This window comes from Sphaerodactylus townsendi, linkage group LG04 (genome assembly GCF_021028975.2).
Source record: "Sphaerodactylus townsendi isolate TG3544 linkage group LG04, MPM_Stown_v2.3, whole genome shotgun sequence".
NCBI lineage: Eukaryota > Metazoa > Chordata > Lepidosauria > Squamata > Sphaerodactylidae > Sphaerodactylus > Sphaerodactylus townsendi.
The window spans coordinates 12,573,937-12,591,961 of record NC_059428.1 but is presented as its reverse complement, the minus strand read 5'-3'; the positions used below and the strand labels follow the sequence as shown (position 1 = coordinate 12,591,961).

General features: G+C 45.3%; 1 protein-coding gene across 4 annotated transcripts in view; it reads left to right on the top strand.

The window, feature by feature from the left end:
• LOC125430912 (disks large homolog 2) overlaps positions 1 to 17,763 on the top strand; it is a 149,891-nt gene extending 132,128 nt beyond the window's left edge. For 2 of the 4 annotated variants that reach the window (XM_048493272.1, XM_048493270.1), the window contains exons 6-12: positions 4,193 to 4,234; positions 9,117 to 9,167; positions 9,889 to 9,990; positions 11,876 to 12,048; positions 13,947 to 14,056; positions 15,464 to 15,555; positions 16,655 to 17,763. In XM_048493272.1, coding sequence (XP_048349229.1) covers positions 4,193 to 4,234; positions 9,117 to 9,167; positions 9,889 to 9,990; positions 11,876 to 12,048; positions 13,947 to 14,056; positions 15,464 to 15,555; positions 16,655 to 16,761 — 677 coding nt within the window. In that variant the 3' untranslated portion in view covers positions 16,762 to 17,763. The remainder of the gene's footprint in view (positions 1 to 4,192; positions 4,235 to 9,116; positions 9,168 to 9,888; positions 9,991 to 11,875; positions 12,049 to 13,946; positions 14,057 to 15,463; positions 15,556 to 16,654) is intronic. The other 2 variants (XM_048493273.1, XM_048493271.1) reach the window with 1 other exon arrangement.
• The last annotated feature ends 262 nt before the right edge of the window (positions 17,764 to 18,025 follow it).

The following is an 18,025-nucleotide window of genomic DNA, read 5'->3' as shown; positions in this document are numbered from 1 at the left end:
TACGGTACCTTCACAATTCATTAAGGCAGGCTCTCAGCAGCCCCACTGCTTCCCCGTCACGTGTGATTCAAGCTGCATCCTCATTGGCAGGGAGTATCCTGCTGGATCACACCATCCTGATCTGTAACTACCAGTAGGGCTTATGTTTCAAGCACTCTCCAAAAATCCTGAAAAATCACGATAGGGCTTATTTTCGGGGTAGGTCTTATTTTAGGGGAAATACGGTACCTTCACAATTAATTAAGGTGGGCTCTCGGCAGCCCCGTTGCTTCCCCGTCACGTGTGATTCAAGCTGCATCCTCATTGGCAGGGAGTATCCTGCTGGTTCGCACCATTCTGAGCTGTAACTACCCTGTTTCCTCGAATATAAGACATCCCCGGAAAATAAGACGTAGTAGAGGTTTTGCTGAAGTGCGAAATATAAGGCATCCCCCAAAAGTAAGACGTAGCAAAGTTTTTGTTTGGAAGCATGTCCGACAAACAGAACACAGAAAAACAAGACATCCCCTGAAAATAAGACATAGCGCATCTTTGGGGGAAAAAATTAATATAAGACACTGTCTTATATTCGGGAAAACACGGTACCGGTAGGGCTCATGTCATGTTTGGAATAGGGCTTATATTTCAAGCACCCTCCAAAAAATCCTGAAAAATCACGATTGGGCTTATTTTCGGGGTAGGTCTTATTTTCGGGGAAACACAGTATGCCCTGCTGCTTTCCCAGCAAAATCCCAGTGGCCCGTGAGAGTTACAATTCACGTTTCCTAAGATGGGATTTATTAGCCAGGTCCTCTCTCAATGCAAATTCTGGAGTTTTCAAATTATTCTAATGCATGAGACTGAGCATTCGTAAGCCCGTCTGTGCATTCATAGAATAAATTTGTTTTGCCTAATTATGGCTGGCATACGAACTGGAAGCTGCCTGGGACGAGAATTACTCTTTGGAATTTAATGGAACCAGACAAAGGATTCACGATTGAAACTGATTTGTTGTGACTCTCGAGTCTTCCCACGCTTAACCTGAGAGGCTGAGCCGGTGCAGCTGGTGCCATGAGGAGATTTGATGTGGATGGTTGGCATCTTTGAGTTGGACTCAACTGCCACACGCGTCTGTTCCAGCAATTGGAATTGAGGAAAACTTTGCCTACTGGGTCCCGGACACTTTGTCCAAAGCAACGCCAAAATTTCGTAGGGTAGTTCACAAGGAATGCCTCGGCTAGACTGCTCAGGCCATCACAGTGCTGCAGAGGGAGGAAAAAATGACATAATTGATACCATGATGTCATTTCCAGGCAAAACCCGGAAGTGATGTCACACCCACCTATGAAGCCCACAGACCTCTATTGTTTTTACCATTTTTTTTCCTTCTGCCACCATGTTAATCAGAAGCAGGCTACTGGGTGCAGTGGCAGGGGATTGCCCACCAACACCCGAGAGCCAGCATGGTGTAGTGGCTAAGAGCAGGTGGATTCTTATCTGGAGAACCAGGTTTGATCCCCCACTCCTCCACCTGAGTGGCAGAGGCTTATCTGGTGAACCAGATGTGTTTCCGCCCTCCTACATTCCTGCTGGGTGACCTTGGGCTAGTCACAGTTTTCTCAGAACTCTTCCAGCCCCACCTACCTCACAAGGTGTCCGTTGTGGGGAGAGGAAGGAAAAGGAGCTTGCAAGCCACCTTGAGTCTCCTTACAGGAGAGAAAGGTGGGATGTGAATACAAATCCAATCCAAACCTGGAAACTCGCAACCTTAATCCTAGCTTCCACCACTGAGCGCTGCTGACTGGGAAGTGGGATATGGCACCTTTCCCAGAAGGCACTGGGAGGCATGTTCTGGCATCAGGCAGCCTCCCGATAATGCATTTTTGTGCTTGCAGAGAAGATATGTGCATTTTCCTTTATGTTGTTTCTAGCTAGACAAAAGCAGCTCAGGAAGCCACTGATAATAAGAAAAGTCTTAACCGACTCTGCCCTGGTCCATCATTGCTATTTGCAAGACAAAAGAACTGAAATACCCAATTACAGCTCTCCTATAATGCTTCCTTAGACTCCCATTTGATTAATACCTATTAAAATGCTGAGCTGGGGAACTCATTCTTGCCACTGGGTGGAAGTTGAAGGGTTAAACTCCCCTCTCTTTCCTGCACAGCCCCAGGGCAAATTGAGGCTATGCCCACTTGCAATTTGGAATTCACGGCCAGAGGAAAACGTGTAATCTTCATCTCACCTGTCTTAAGTCCCGAGTCGGACCATAGATCCATTTAGCTCAGGCTGGATTTATCTCATTCAGACTGGCAATCAGTTTTCCCATACCTCAGGCCGAGAAACACTAGATACCGGAGATTCTTCCACTGGATTGAACCCAGAGCAGACCTGGGCATTATACGGCCCGCGGGCCACATCCGGCCCGCCGGATGACCCTGACTGGCCCCCCTGCCGTGCTGGGGAGCGAGGCGTCTTTGGAAGCGCCGGAGAAGCCGGTTGCCTTGGCTGCCGGCTTTCTGCGGGGCTTTCAAAAGCGCCTCGCCCCCCTGCCTTTTGGCCCGGCCCTCCACAATATTTTCTGTTTCTTATGCGGCCCCATGGAAAAAATAATTGCCCACCCCTGACCCAGAGGTTCAGATATGCGGCATGAGCATATGCTATACTATACATGTCCTAGTATAGGAATTCCCAACACTTGGAATTCTGACACAGAAAGGAGGGCACAGCAGCAAAATGGCTGCCTCAGCTTCATTTCAGGTGTACCATACAAGTCCCTGGGCACTTTTGCACATGCAGAGTAATGCACTTTCGATCCACATCCAATGCACTTTGCAGCTGGATTATTTTTACTGTGTGAAATAGCAAGCTTCACTTGCAAACAATTGTGAAAGCGGATCGAAAGTGCATTCTTCTGCACGTGCGGAAGCGCCCCTTGAGATCTGGTGGCAGCTAATACCAAAGCAGCATTTCCAAAAATCTGCCCAGCCAATCAAATAGTAGCCAGTCAAAAGCCTTGCTGGGCAAAATTCCTACCTGGCCGCAGCCACTTCCTAAAAACACTTCGCAAGCTTTAGGGAAAGTATTGGTGTGCACCACAGTAACCATAGGGACCACGCTGGGAATCCCTGCTGGAGTGTCAGGTCTATGAGTCATTCAATGACAGACATAGCTGGGCCAAAGTGCGCCCAGTGCACACTCTTGGCAAGTTTTCCTAGGAAGGCTCCCTCTGTGGGAGTTCCCTCGCCCCCCACACACCCTCTACCTTTAGTTCGAAGTTTGAGTGGTTCGCTCAGCTCTTTTCTCAGGCTGAAAACAGCCTGGTGGGAACTACACTTCCCATGAGACCCTGGGGCTCGCAAGGTCTCCTGGGAAGTGTAGTTCCCTCCAGGCCGTTTTCAGCCTGAAGGGAACAGGCCGCTACAGCCTGCACTGATTCACAAAGGTATGTGTGGGGAGCACTGTGGGGGAGAAGAGGGGGCGCCGCGGGGGGCGGGAGGGGGTGCCACGGGGGCGATTTTCTGCCGCCACCCCCCAGGCAGGCACCCGTTGCAACGCACACACCCCGGCCCCCTGGTAGCTCCACCTCTGATGACAGACTCTAAATTTCTCAATCGGAAGCCTTTATTGGAACGAGCACTGAACCCCCGGCTTTTGCAAAGCCAGTTCTCAAGGGTCGAATCCCCACACTCACCGCTCTTAGCTATCAGGTTTCAGGAACCAGAACAAATCCAACCAGGTTTGAGGGATCGATTCTCCTTCTAGTCAGTTCCCCAGTCACGGCTCTGCCCAGCCAGCGTTTTCATAGAACACAAACCTTAATTTCTCAAACCTGGTTAGTTTGTGTTCTGAAACCTGGCTAAGACAGTAGTGGGGATTTGACCAAGCAGAGAGAGAAAGAAGCAACGAATGGCGAGATTCAACAACCCAGAGAGGCCCCAGACCTTAAGACGTTAAGCGCAGACTGACATCTAATATTTGCAAGGGCTGCTGGGGGCTTCTGCCGATGGCACGCGGCTCTTTCTCCCTACATCTGCAAGCGATAACGCTTTGGCCCTTTGCCGGGTCAGTTCCGTGAGTTGGTCTGGGCTCGTCTGCCGCGCTGGGGTTTTCCTCCCGATCTGCGAACGCCCCCTTTTGCATGAGACGGGGCGGCTCTGTGACATTCTGGTGCTTGGTTATGTCCTTTTAATTTGCTGTCCTGTTCTTGCAGAACATGTTTCCTCTATTGCCAGCGATAGCGAAAGTAGCTACAGTAAGTTACGGCTTTCGTTTGAGACTCTTTTCCTTTCACCTGCCTGTTATGAGTTTTTTTCTTCGCTTGTTTCTTTTTCTCTTTGCTTTTCTAACTTGGAATTTTTAAAAAAAGCATCCCCAACAGACTATCCCCGGTGCAAATGGCTTGATGTAGAATTGAAATGCAAACAGAAATCCTTTGTCGAACAAGACGCTGAAATAAATGAGGGGTTTTTTAGACATTTTTCCAAGGGGGTTGGACAGATTCATGGGCGCCTACGTGTGTTACTGCTGTCAAGTCGATTCTGACTGTGAATTGATGACCTCCAAAGTATTCTGCTCTTAACAGGCTTGCTCAGACCTTGCAAACTGAAGGTTGTGGCTTTCTTTATTGAGTGGATCCATGCTAAATCTTTTTCAGCAGCACTGTCTTTTCCAGTGACCCTTCTCTTCTCGTGAAGTGGCCAAAGGACGGTAGCCTCGGGGTAGCCATTTTAGCTCCTAGGGAGAATGTAAACTTCATTTAGTCTCGAAGCGAATCAGTAGCTATCAGCTCAATGGAGCCTTCATATTCAGAGATATGTCTGTTTTGGTTGCTGGTGAGGGCGACAGGAATGAGTCTTTGGTTTCCGTGGGCGATTCCGCACACAAGTAAAATAGGTTCGACCCAGTTCCCTGAGAAGGGTACTAACCTAGGGCAAAGCCATTGTTGTTCCCCACTGCAACCAGCTTGATCCCAGCTCGGAGGGCAGAATCATCCTGTGCCTCTTCGCCGCTCCGTTCCGATTGGCTACTGTTCTATGTTCCGTCTATCCCCACACACGTTATAAAAAAACTTCCACAGGAATGGAGGGACGAAGGTGGCGTTTTTTGATTGGCCAGCTGAACGCATGCCCAAAACACTCAGCTGTGATTGGCTGAATGGGGGACTCCTGGCACCAGAGATTCCACACTTTACTGGAATCGAGCTGAGTTCGAGCGTGGTTCCCTGAAAAAGTAGTAGTTCCCAACTGGAGTCGGAAATTTGACCGTTACACGGGGCGAAGCTGGTACAAAACCACGTCGATCCCAGTGGTTGTGCGGAGCACTTAGGTCGAACGCAGCTCGAACTTAGGTCGAGAACACAAGTGCGGAATCGACCTGTGTCTCTGCTGTTGGGCTTTCTGGGGCATCTGGTTGGCCTTCATAAGGTATTGATGGACCGTTATATTCCGATTGGCCTTCATATGCCCATCGTGGTGAGCCATTATTCTGGCCCAGCAGGGCTTGTTTGTGAGTTCTTATTATTTTATAATGCAATCAATGCCCAGCAACCTGCAGACTGACACATAAAGGGTTTCCAAATATCTAAAAATAAGTCCACACGTAATTGTCATCTATATGAAGAGCAGCAGTGGCATAGTGGTTAAGAGCAGGTGCATTCTAATCTGAAGAAACCGGGTTTGATTCCCCGCTCTGCCGCTTGAGCCGTGAAGGCTTATCTGGGGAATTCAGATTAGCCTGTGCACTCCCACACACGCCACCCGGGTGACCTTGGGATAGTCACAGTTCTTCTGAGCTCTCTCAGCCCCACCCACCTCACTGGGTGTTTGTTATGAGGGGGGAAGGGAACAGAGTTTGTAAACCCCTTTGAGTCTCCTACAGGAGAGAAAGGGGGGTATAAATCCAAACTCTTCTACTTCTATATGATGTGTTCAAATATTGATAGACTTTTAAGGTCATCGATTGATTTACCGGAGGTGGGCATTTATCTTTCCAGTGTTGTAAGACGAGTCTTCTAGAATTCTGACATTGACAGAGCTATGGTCTGACTTGGTATGGCAGTTTTAATTGTCCATAAGATTCCTAAACTTTATTAGAGTAGATCACAGATCAAGGACAGGGTGTTTCACATATGCTGTGCCACAACAGAAAATGTCACGTCTCTGATAAGCCTCTCCTTCGCCTTTGCAAGAGCTGGACCACCAAAGATAAGCTCAAAAATGGAGCAAGTAGAAATACTTTCTGGAAAACCACAACCTGAGACAGACCTCCTGTCGTTGCGAAGGCACCCATTAAATATGTCACTGACCTGAACTGCGGGATAAAACTGATTTGGTACATTCCACGGTGGGACGTTCTCTGTCAGAATTTCACAGAATGGTCCCGGCATGACGTTGGCTTTCAGATTTCTGAAAACCCGTTGCCGCTAGCCCCGATTCTCTTATACTGTTTGCTTCTCATTCTCAAACCATTTGTGGAATAGATCTGTTGGTGCCCCTCGCACGGAGCTCCTGACTTTAACTGGGCCCAGCTAACCATGGAATTTTGGACTGTCATGGTTATAGGCTTTTGAGACTATCGGTTTATATTCAAAATCATAACAAAGGTTGCCTTCTTTCAGGGAAAAAAACGAGATGTTGCTCAGCAGATTATTTGCATAACCTGAATTTGCATGAAGAAATTGCAAAAAAAAATACAACTTTTGCAGCTTTTTGATCATTTGTGCATGTCCTGCACCGTTCAGGGAGTCAAGGTACCAGGGAGTAAATATGGTCGCTGTGGCTACCTGCTTATTAGGCCGAGCTAGATTCATTGATGCCTCTTTTGCTTTGCAATTCTGAATGCTTTCCGCATAGCAGAGCTTCCTGACTTGCTATTCTAACTTTTCACAAGCGGGGAGATTTCTGAGATTCGGACAGACATCCTCCAAGCTGATGTGTGAAATTGTATGATTCTTGGGCGAGGGGGGAGGGGGTTCATACAGCAGCTAGCAATATGAAACACCTAATACATAAAAGTAATTCTGGCGATCGAAGACACTGAGTCGGATCCTACCTGCTTTACGGCCGGCACACAGAGAAGAAGGGACCATTTTGATCTCCAAAATGGCTACGTTGGGGGTGGGTGGGACCAGTGTAGCACTGTTAACAACCTGTAGGGAAAAATGTCCCCCCGTGCTTAGAAACAGGCCAGCTCTAGTTGGAAACTCTGGCCTGGTGCCGTGCATTCAAGTTTTGGGCCAGGATTTGTTTTAATCGGGATGAACTGGACTATACATCCCAAGGACTCACCATTCTCCACACAACTCAGTGGCGGGTTAAAATTGAAGCCAAACTCAATGAGCTGGGCATCCCCTTGGAGGACCTGCTAGTGTTAACAGAGCAGGAGGTTTATGGGGTTATCAAAAAGAGACTTTTTGACAGAGAGTTTCGACAGATGCTAGAGGAAGCTAATAAAACCTGTTCCCTGATCTCCCTGGGAATACCCTTGGATAGGTTAACCGTAGCCCGGTATCTTTATCTCCTGGTTGAGGCCTGGTGGCGTAGAGCAATCACCTTAGCTAGGTGTAATGCCCTGCCTCCTTCCCTTAGTCTTGGATGCCACCTTGGAATTCCACAGGAAATGTCCGTGTCGTATGGGCTCTGTGGAAACAGTATCTCATAGTTGTGAACTGGGTTGTATGGTCAGTATTTAGCAGTATTTTGACGTTTCGCCTGCATCTGTGGCTGGCATCTTCAGAGGATCTGATGGCAGGAATGGAAAGCAAGTGGAGTATATATTTCCATGCTTTCCATTCCTACCATCAGATCCTCTGAAGATGCCAGCCACAGATGCAGGCGAAACGTCAGGAGAGAATGCTGCTAGAACACGGCCATACAGCCTGGAAACCACACAGCACCCCAGTGATTCCGGCCGTGAAAGCCTTCGACAATACAGTATCTCATATGCTGTTGAATTGTCCCTTCTATGCGATAGAGAGGAAGAAGCACATAATTCCTTTCTTGCAAGGGAACGAAGGTATTACAGATAACCAGAAGGTTATATATCTTTTAAGTAGCCACAGCTACAAGTTGTTGGAAGCCGCGGCTAAATTTTTTAATGCCGTTATTTTAACTCGCCCGAAGTTGTAAAGGCTGTTGTTACCTTGTGGTGTTGATGTTCATGTTGATGTGGAATTATTTCTATGCCATTAAAGGTATTCGATTCGATTCGAAATAATAATAATAGTAAAAAAAAAAAGTCCTGTCTCTTTTATGGAGGATTGATGTATGGAAACAGGCAGGTGAAGCCTTTGATGGCATGGCAGGCAATAACATCACCTGGTCAATAACATCCTTTTAAGCCTAAAGGAACAGGATGTTTTTCTGACTGGCCGTTGGCAAATCTAGACCTACCTGTTCAGCGTTGTTTCCCCATCTCAACTTTAATCAGCGGATTGCCTTTTTGAAGAAATCCTCAAAATTAAAAAAATGCATTGGGAGGGAGGACGAAACAAAAACTATTAAGTGGAAAAACAGCTCGGGGTGTTTTTTGTAACGCTTGGGGATCTTTTATTACCCCCAACTTAATCAAAAATGAAAAGCCTTCACTTCTGATACCATTTAAATGATTCCTTATTTTTGAAAACCACATTAGTCGAATCGAACTTTGCCAGGCGTGGCTGTTCTAGAGGTTCCGTTATACGGGGCTGCGAATAGTTATCTCCTCCGTGACACACAATGGCAAAGTCCTCGTTTTCCAAACCTGAGGTTCCCTGCTCACTTGCTCGCCTCATCCATTATGTCGAGCTAATCGCCGCGCGAAGGATGTTATCGAGCTCGTTTGCATTTCCTTTCTGCTTGCCTAGCCTTTCCAAAATATGAATCTTCGCAAGCAAACTGTTTCGGGATGCTGCCAAGCGATAAAATTGGTCATTCCTTTCCAACCTTGTTCCTGTTGGCGCCGCCACTGGTAATTAAGAAGGAGGTTTCGTTGCCACGGCCTAGTAATTCTAAAATGGAATCACTTCACTCTTTAAACCACTGGGGTTTTCAGAAAGCTGTTATTCTAAGCGGCTAGTTGATAATCTAGAGACAGAAAGAGGAGCGCTGTTTATCATTCTTAATTTTGCTTTCTTCCTTTCTTCCCTCTCTTATCAGGAGGTCAAGAGGACTGCATTCTCTCCTACGAGCCAGTTACAAGGCAGGAAAGTAAGCACACCATCTTGATTAAATCAACTTGAGCCTTGGGATTATCACTTGGGATGTCCCATGTACCACTCTTAGGTGTTAGACTCCAGAAGGGACAGATGTTTGCAGATGTGAGGGGCAAAACCGGAAGTCATTCCACCAATGGTGGTACTTTCACCTGATCCAAGGAACCAGAAAAACCCTTTGCATCTGTTCACAGAATCGATCTGTGAGACGCTTCCCGATGTTTTCAAATATGTAACTAACTCTTGGGATGTGGTTCACATTGTGAACTCTCAGTTCCATTTGTATTGTTGAAGGCTTTCACGGCCGGATTCAACTGGTTGTGGTGGGTTTTCTGGGCTGTGTGGCCGTGGTCTGGTAGATCTTGTTCCTAACGTTTCACCTGCATCTGTGGCCGGCATCTTCAGAGGTGTGTCACTGAGAAAAGTCTGTTACACACTGTGTCTAGTGAGAAAGGAATGTTTAGTGGGGCATATATGGTCCGTGTCGCAGGGTGGGGAACCAATCAGTAAGTGTTTGGGTGGAACTTACTATTACCAGTCATATACTGTCTCCAGCCAACTGTCAATCCAAATGATTAAAAGAAAAGTTCTCCTTGGAGTAATCCCCATTCAATTCAATGTGTTTCTACTACAATAAATATTTATGTGGCAGCTCGCGTTGTTCTTTTTAAAATGACATTCTTCACTAAGATCTTCCTTTTCTTCCTGCATTCCAGTTAATTATACTAGACCAGTAATCATCCTTGGTCCCATGAAAGATCGGATCAACGATGACTTAATATCTGAATTTCCTGACAAATTTGGCTCCTGTGTACCACGTAAGTATTTTTCCTCCTAGTTTTTACGTTTATGCTGATTTGTCGATTTGGAACATTCCTAACCTTACCATGTTACTTACAGCGGTGCTCAGAGGGGTTCACAATTTAAAATTAACAGAAAGATGACAAGTACATCATTAACATAAGCCCAGTACATTTACAAATAGCCTTAGAAGCTGTTTAGTGAAAGAATAGGATGCAACTTACAGCCGATCAGTATGACATTTAAACAAAACATAATCAAAACAGGTTCTAAAAGTTATTAAAGATAGTGCTGGGCAAATTTGGCCAATGAGGTCATTCCACAACCAGGAAGTCAGCACCAAAAAGGTCCTGTCTCTGCACCCAACCCTCAACCTCTCACAATACTAAAACCAGGGGGCATACATCGAAAATGCTGGGGGGAAGTATTAGGACTAATAAAAGGAAACATTTCTTCACGCAACGTGTGATTGGTGTTTGGAATACGCTGCCACAGGAGGTGGTGATGGCCACTAACTTAGATAGCTTTAAAAGGGGCATGGAGGAGAAGTTGATCTATGGCTACCATTGTTAATCCTCTTTGATCTGAGGTTGCAAATGCCTTAGCAGACCAGGTGCTCGGGAGCAGCAGCAGCAGAAGGCCATTGCTTTCACATCCTGCACGTGAGCTCCCAAAGGCACCTGGTGGGCCACTGCGAGTAGCAGAGTGCTGGACTAGATGGACTCTGGTCTGATCCAGCAGGCTCGTTCTTATGTTCTTAACAGTGAGGGCCCTGGTTCTATTTTTGTCTGCTGTCCGTGGTGCTGAACTCTGGCTCTTTCTCTTCCTAACGTGTTCCACTAATGACAGCTGACTTCCTGTTCCATGCTCACTTGTACCCTGTTAACCGGGACTGCTTTCAGTTACTGCCTTTACTGCAGACTCAGGGAGCATCCACTGCTAAGGGAGGAGGAAAGGATTACCAAAAAGAGCTGACCGTTTATCATCTGTGCTGAAGTCATAATTCACTCATCAATTTGCATCAGGAGAAAACAGGGAACCACCCCTCCCTTTTAAAAAAAATTCATGTCATCATTATTTTATGCAGCTTTGATTTTGGTTGGCCACTTTGAGCTCGCTAATGGAAAAGTGGAATGTAAATGTGATCAATCAGCATTCATTTTTTGCTATTCAAAGACAGACCTTAATTTGTGTCAAGGGTCACTCTGAATGTAGATTTTGAGCATGTGCTGAGCGAATTCCCTGATTTGTTTAAAAAAAGCTTGGCCTGTGTTCCACCATTAACTAAAAAACTGTTCTGTTCAGAGGATTTGAATTTCTAGATATTTGGGGATTGAAATTTCTGGATTTGGGGGATTCAAATTTCTGGGTAGCAGATGCTGTATTTGATTTAGTGTCAGGTGTTCCTGCCACCTCTCTCAGACGTCATTTCTTGTTTGACAATTGTTTGTGCTCCTTCCAGAAGGATGAGAGGCTTTGGCTCAGTGGCAGAGCACTGGACATTCATGCCGATGGTCCCAGGTTCAATTCCCACCATCTCCAGATATAAAAATTAGGTAGTGGTTGAATTAGAATACTTCTATTTGAGAGCCTGGAGAGTCACTGTCACTCAGCATAGACCAGTGGTGGCGAACCTATGGCACTCCAGATGTTCATGGACTACAATTCCCACCAGCCCAATTGGCCATGCTGGCAGGGTCTGATGGGATTTGTAGTCCATGAACATCTGGAGAGCCACAGGCTGCAGACCCCTGGCTTAGACAGTTATGATCTTGATAAAATAGTGACCTGGACTCAATATGAGGCATTTTCACATATTAACAGGGTGGGGGTAAGATATGTTTTAATTTATCAACGCTTACAGAAACCCATTTTCCCTTCCAAAATTTATGTTTCCCAAAGATACAACTCGACCAAAGCGCGATTACGAAGTGGATGGGAGAGATTACCATTTTGTCATGTCTAGAGAACAAATGGAAAAAGATATCCAAGAGCACAAATTCATAGAGGCTGGGCAGTATAACGATAATCTGTATGGAACAAGTGTGCAGTCCGTGAGATTTGTAGCAGAAAGGGTAAGTAGGCATTTGTGAAGTTTGGGATATCTTTCCTACATAGGGGTTTATAAAATTATCCCTGGGATGGGAAAAGGGCATAGACAGAATTTTTTCTCCTTCTCCCATAATACTAGTGAAGGTGATAGATAGTACATTCAGAGCAGACAGAAGACAGTTCTTCATATAACAGAATTATCAGGTAGAACTCACTGCCATGGGCAGAGGCATAGCTGGGCCACACTGCACCCAGTTCCGCACTCTGTGTTCCCCCACACACAGTGCCCTGCCCCCTCCCCCCCACACTTACCTTAGTTCAGCCTGGAAAACCAGCCTGTTCCCTTCAGGCTGAAAATGCCCTGGTGGGAACTACACTTCCCAGGAGACCTTGGGGCTTGCAAGGTCTCCTGGGAAGTGTAGTTCCCACCAGGCCGTTTTTAGCCTGAAGGGAGCAGGCCACTTCTCCAGCCTGCACTGGCCATGGGATGCAAAGAATGTCTCCACTAGACTTAAAGACAGGATTACACAAATTTCTGGAGGATATGTCCATTCATGACTAACAGCCATGGCGACTAAACTGCCAGAGACTAAACTGCAGGCCCATATTCAGAGTCAGTACATCTATGAATACCAACACTGAGAAGCAATAAGGGGGTGGAGCCTTGCCCCTGGCCTTTTTTGCATACCTGCTCAAGTTATCTGATTGGTCCCTGGGAGAACAGGACGCTGAACCACGGGTCTGCCTGAGCAGAGCTGTTCTTATATGCTCAATCCTGCAACCTGTTCTACATCTTGCTTTTCTTTCTCTACTGAAGTGTAGGAAGTTAGTCATCCCCAAAGCTCTCCTGTTGTTTTCTCTGAAACGGATCTCCTGCCCCCAAAGCACAGTTGTCGTCCAAGATTCATTCTGGCTGTCTTTCAGAATCCAGGATTGCTATTAGCCCTTAAAGCAAGAGGTGGAGGAGGCCGCGAGAGAAACTGCACAAGCAGAGCTACGCAAATACGAAATCTCATTGGCCTGCCATGTGCAGGGATGTTACAGAAAGGAAGTTGTTTTTCACACAGTGGCCAGTTAAACTTGTGGAACTCTCTGCCAATAGAAGCAGCAAGGGTCATTCAGTCTGATGGCTTTAAAAGAGGGTTAGAGATGTTTGCAGATGGATCGGTTTATCGATGGCTTCTTGCTGTGATGGCTAAACAGAATCTGCTGCTGCCAGAGGTGAAGTACCTCAAGATACCACCTGGAGGATCAATAGAAAGAATTTGGCTTCCATGCCCTGCTTGTAGGCCTTCTTAAGGCAACAGGTTGGCCACCATGGGATGCTGAACGAGACAGACTATTCCAGCAGGGCTCTTCTTATGGTCAGGAGTAGACTTGGTCAATACCCTAGAAATCTGGTAAAATTCGGATTCAGATTAAAATTATCTGTATGCCCAATACTCAGACTTCTTTTGTATTTTTGGTGTTTTTTCACGTTTTGACCTCCAGGGGGTGCATTTTAAAGCTAGCACCCCCTACAGGCCAAAACGTGAAAAACACCAAAAAATAACCCAAAAATAGTCCGAATACCTTGCATTTGGATTTGTTCATATTCGGGCTGGACATATTCGGCTGATTTTTGCCTGAATATGCCCAAATTCGCTCAGATTTGGGCCGAATTCGATATCTGTTGTGCCCGAATCTCCAAACCTAGTCAGGAGCTCCACTGAAATGAATGGTATCTAGACAAGGGCATGGCAACTCCCTTGGAGAGTTCTTGTTTGCTTCAGTGGGTCATGTCCAAAAGAACTTATGGGTTGGACTTGTCTGGTAGTGACTATCGTTTTCTGGACCATTGCTGCATCTCAACAGCCCTGCCTATCTTTCTGGTTGATGTTCCAATAAAATAAGGAAACCCCTCTTCATCTGCTTCCAACAGGGCAAGCACTGTATACTTGATGTATCAGGAAATGCCATTAAGCGGCTACAAGCGGCCCAACTCTACCCCATTGCTATCTTCATTAAGCCGAAATCATGGGAGCCTCTGATGTAAGTACCACCTCTGTAGCCTAGTTGTAAACCAGGGTATAATTGGAGGTTTACTCAAGAACATAGGGTGTTTGGGTTTCCAAAGGTTTCCCAAACTCTGAACGTTGTTCTTGTTTCACATGACACCAACAATATGAATACAGGATGTCATGGTTTCCTGTATTAGCTTATAGCATTGATATCCAGGGTGGGGGCATGCACCACTCCCTCCTTGAATAATTCACATTCTCTTTCCACAATAGGAACATGCACACACCTCCTGTTATGCCTGTTTTAAACGTTAATGGCATGCATCAACACAGGAAGTGCAAAAAACACCAAAAAAATAACCCAAAAATAGTCCGAATACCTTGCATTTGGATTTGTTCATATTCGGGCTGGACATATTTGGCTGATTTTTGCCCGAATGTGCGCAAATTCACCCAGATTTGGGCCGAATCCGGTATTTGTTGTACCCGAATCTCCAATCTCTTTGCCTCCCCCTTTTTAACATTCTGGGAGCTGTGACACCTGGATCTACCGTCCCCCTCTCTGGGAGGGGTTTTATTGATAGTTTTAATACTGGACCCCGAGTGGTTTTTGTAGAACGCTGTAATTTTATGCTTTTAATGATGTTATTTATATTAATTATTTATTGCTTATGTAATATTAATTTGTTGTTCACCGCCCAGAGCCCTCAAGGGATAGGGAGGCATATAAATATAATAATAAATAAATAAATAAAATAAAAGTTATACTTCCTGTCAGCATAGAAGCTTAGAGCTGGAAGGGACCACAAGAGTCATCAAGCTCAACCCACTGCACAACACAGGAAATTCACAACAACTTCCACTCTCCCACTGACACTTGCTCTATGTCCAGAGGAAGACATTTGCTTGAGAGTGTTGTGTTAATGTAGCAGGGCCACACCCCCAGAAAACCATTTATTCTCTTGTCCAGTGGGCTACCCCCACTCCAAGTTGTGAAAACGTGAAATGACAACTCGTTTAGCCTTGGACGCCACCTTGGAATTCCACATAAAGAAAGGAAATGCCCGTGTGGCATGGGTTCTGTGGAAACAGTATCTCATATGCTGTTGGATTGTCCTTTTTATGAGATAGGTAGGAAGAAGCACATAATCCCCTTCCTGCATGGAAGTGAAGGCATTACAGATAAACAGAAGGTTATATATCTTTTAAACAGCCACAACTACGAGCTGTTGGAAGCGGTGGCTAAATTTTTAAATGGTGTTATTTTAACTCGTCAGAAGTTGTAAAGGCTGTTATTATCTTGCAATGTTAATGTTAAACTATTTATATGCCATTAAAAGTATTCGAAATCGAATCGAACTCGTTTGAGCTGATTTTGGCTTCTGCATGGGGCTTGCAAAATGCTGACTTCTCTTAATATTTCAAACTGTACCTTCAGGGAAATGAATAAACGCCTCACAGAGGAGCAAGCCAAGAAAACGTACGACCGAGCTATGAAGCTAGAACAAGAATTTGGAGAGTATTTTACAGGTACTTGTTGCTTTCCTTGAGATACAAGTTTCGATCCATCTCCGGAGTGATTTGTGTCGCCGGGACGGCTTCCACATAAACAGTTTGAAACCATAACAGCAATTCCCCAAAACAACCAGCAGCTGCTGACAATAACGTTATCAATAAAACACAACCACAAGCGGCAGCAATAAGAACGTGCATTTTAAAAATCCCAAAGCATAAAAGCAATAGAAATCAATCAGGAAAAAACCCCAGCTCAGAGTAAATGACCTCACCAAGGACAGAGGGAAAAAAGAATTCCTGGGGAATTTGTGCTAAGTCTGACAGGGCAGTTAGGACCTGCAGTAGTCAATGATGCAAGTGGAATGTGAAATCTGATTTCAGTGGCATGCTGGGAGGAATTACAAGGATTGTCCAGATAATAAAGGATGAACAGAAATAGTAAACTATAATGTTGTGTATTAGAATAGCATGGCAGAGTCCCCTTCCGGAAGCACTGAATGAGGCCCTGGAGTGAGAAACTGGGAGTGGCTTGAAAACAGCAGCAGCTATAGGAAGTGCGGGTGGATTTTCAGTACCTGGGAGAGCTCCTTGGGAACAAAGATGTTGTTCTAACAAAGATGTTGCCCATTAGACCTACCGTGTTTCCCTGAAAATAAGACAGGGCCTTATATTAATTTTTGCACCAAAAGATGCATTAGGGCTTATTTTCAAGGTAGGGCTTATTTTAGGGGAAAGGCGGTACCTTCACAATTCATTAACGCGGGCTCTCGGCAGCCCCGTTGCTTCCCCGTCACGTGTGATGCAAGCTGCATCCTCATTGGCAGGGAGCACCCTGCTGGATCACATCATCCTGATCTGTATTTACCGGTAGGGCTTATGTTTGCCTTATATTTTAAGCCTCCTCCAAAAATCCTGAAAAATCATGATAGGGCTTCTTTTCGGGGTAGGTCTTATTTTCAGGGAAATACGGTAGCTGTCCTTTTCAATATCACTGAATGGTGGGGCTATCCCACCACAAACAAGAGCAGTCCACATTTCCTTGAGAACACCTGGAACAAAGTTCATATTCAGTGGCGTCGAATTCGCTTTATTAAAAATCTGTTTCTTCCTGCAGCTATCGTCCAAGGAGAAACCTTAGAAGATATATATAACCAATGCAAACTTGTAATTGAAGAACAATCTGGGCCTTTCATCTGGATTCCCTCCAAGGAGAAGCTATAAACCTGTCATTCACTTCTAATCACAACGGAAGAGTATTTAGAAGAAAACCTTAATCCTATACTATTTGGAACCTTTTCTTCGGGGGGCGGGATTTTATTTTTTAACAAAACAAATTGGGTGGCTTTTACGTTTCTTGCAGTCAATGTGATTTTTTTCTGAATGTACAACACGAAGTGTTCGAAGCCATGAAGGACATTGGTTTGGTCATGAAGGGTAGAGAAGAAAAAACTTTTTAAAAAAAGACTTTTGCCATATAAAAAAAACCTCTGACCGTGTGCTCACCGTACCCTTGTTGGGATAGACATTCAACAGGGAAACTTGCGGTTGTTCGAGCTGGCCACCCACTCTGCCTACAATCCAGCTGGTATTCTTGGCTCGACTTGGTACACTTGTTGATTGCTTTAAAAAGGAAACCCCCAGGTCTTCGACTTTGATTTGATCCCGCAATCAACATCACTTTGACTCCTGTTTGCAGCCCGGGAGGCCGAAGCGGACACGTCGACGCTGCTTGTCTTTTAACTTTGGTTCTCCAAATGAGAAGCGGAGCGCCTTCAGTGTTGTGGCCAAAAGAAACTGGCCCATCTTCCGTCGAACTCTGCAAAAATCATGAATGATTTGTTCGGGATGTTGAATCAAGGTCTGAGTTTGGTCATAGTACATCCACCTTGCGTTTCGTTTATCTATGCACATCTTTCTGTTGCTTCGTTTTTTTCCTGTGACCAATCTGGAGCATCCCCCCCCCCTTTCAAACCCATCATTTCATCCAGTTCGTAATGTCAAATTGGGTTTGTTCGATGGGATTTGGTGGGGAGGGAAACGTTTCAAGTGGAAGCACGCTCAGACGCAAGTGTGAGACTTTGCAGGGTTTAAACTTGACCAAAAGGGATACCGTTGGGAAAAGCTTTACATTTTTTTGTTGTTGTCGATTGTCTATATTATCATTTATATAAAGATAGAAGGTACTTAAAGATGGGATAATTTATTAAAGAATCTATATTGATGTATAGGCGCTAATTTCTATAGGGGAACAAAGTATTTTGTGAGAGATTTTGTAAAGATTAAGAAGGTGAACTATTTTTCATTCTTGGCTGGCTATAAAATGCGAAGGAGGATTTTCAAGTTGCACTATCCCACTAACCCTGTTATCGTTCTCTATAATCTTACGTTCTAAGTTCCAGACTTTGTGGTCATACCCTCCTTTTTCATTTTCGTTATGATAAAATCCCTGTAGGGAGCACTCTTCTTTTTAAAAAAAATCACCTAA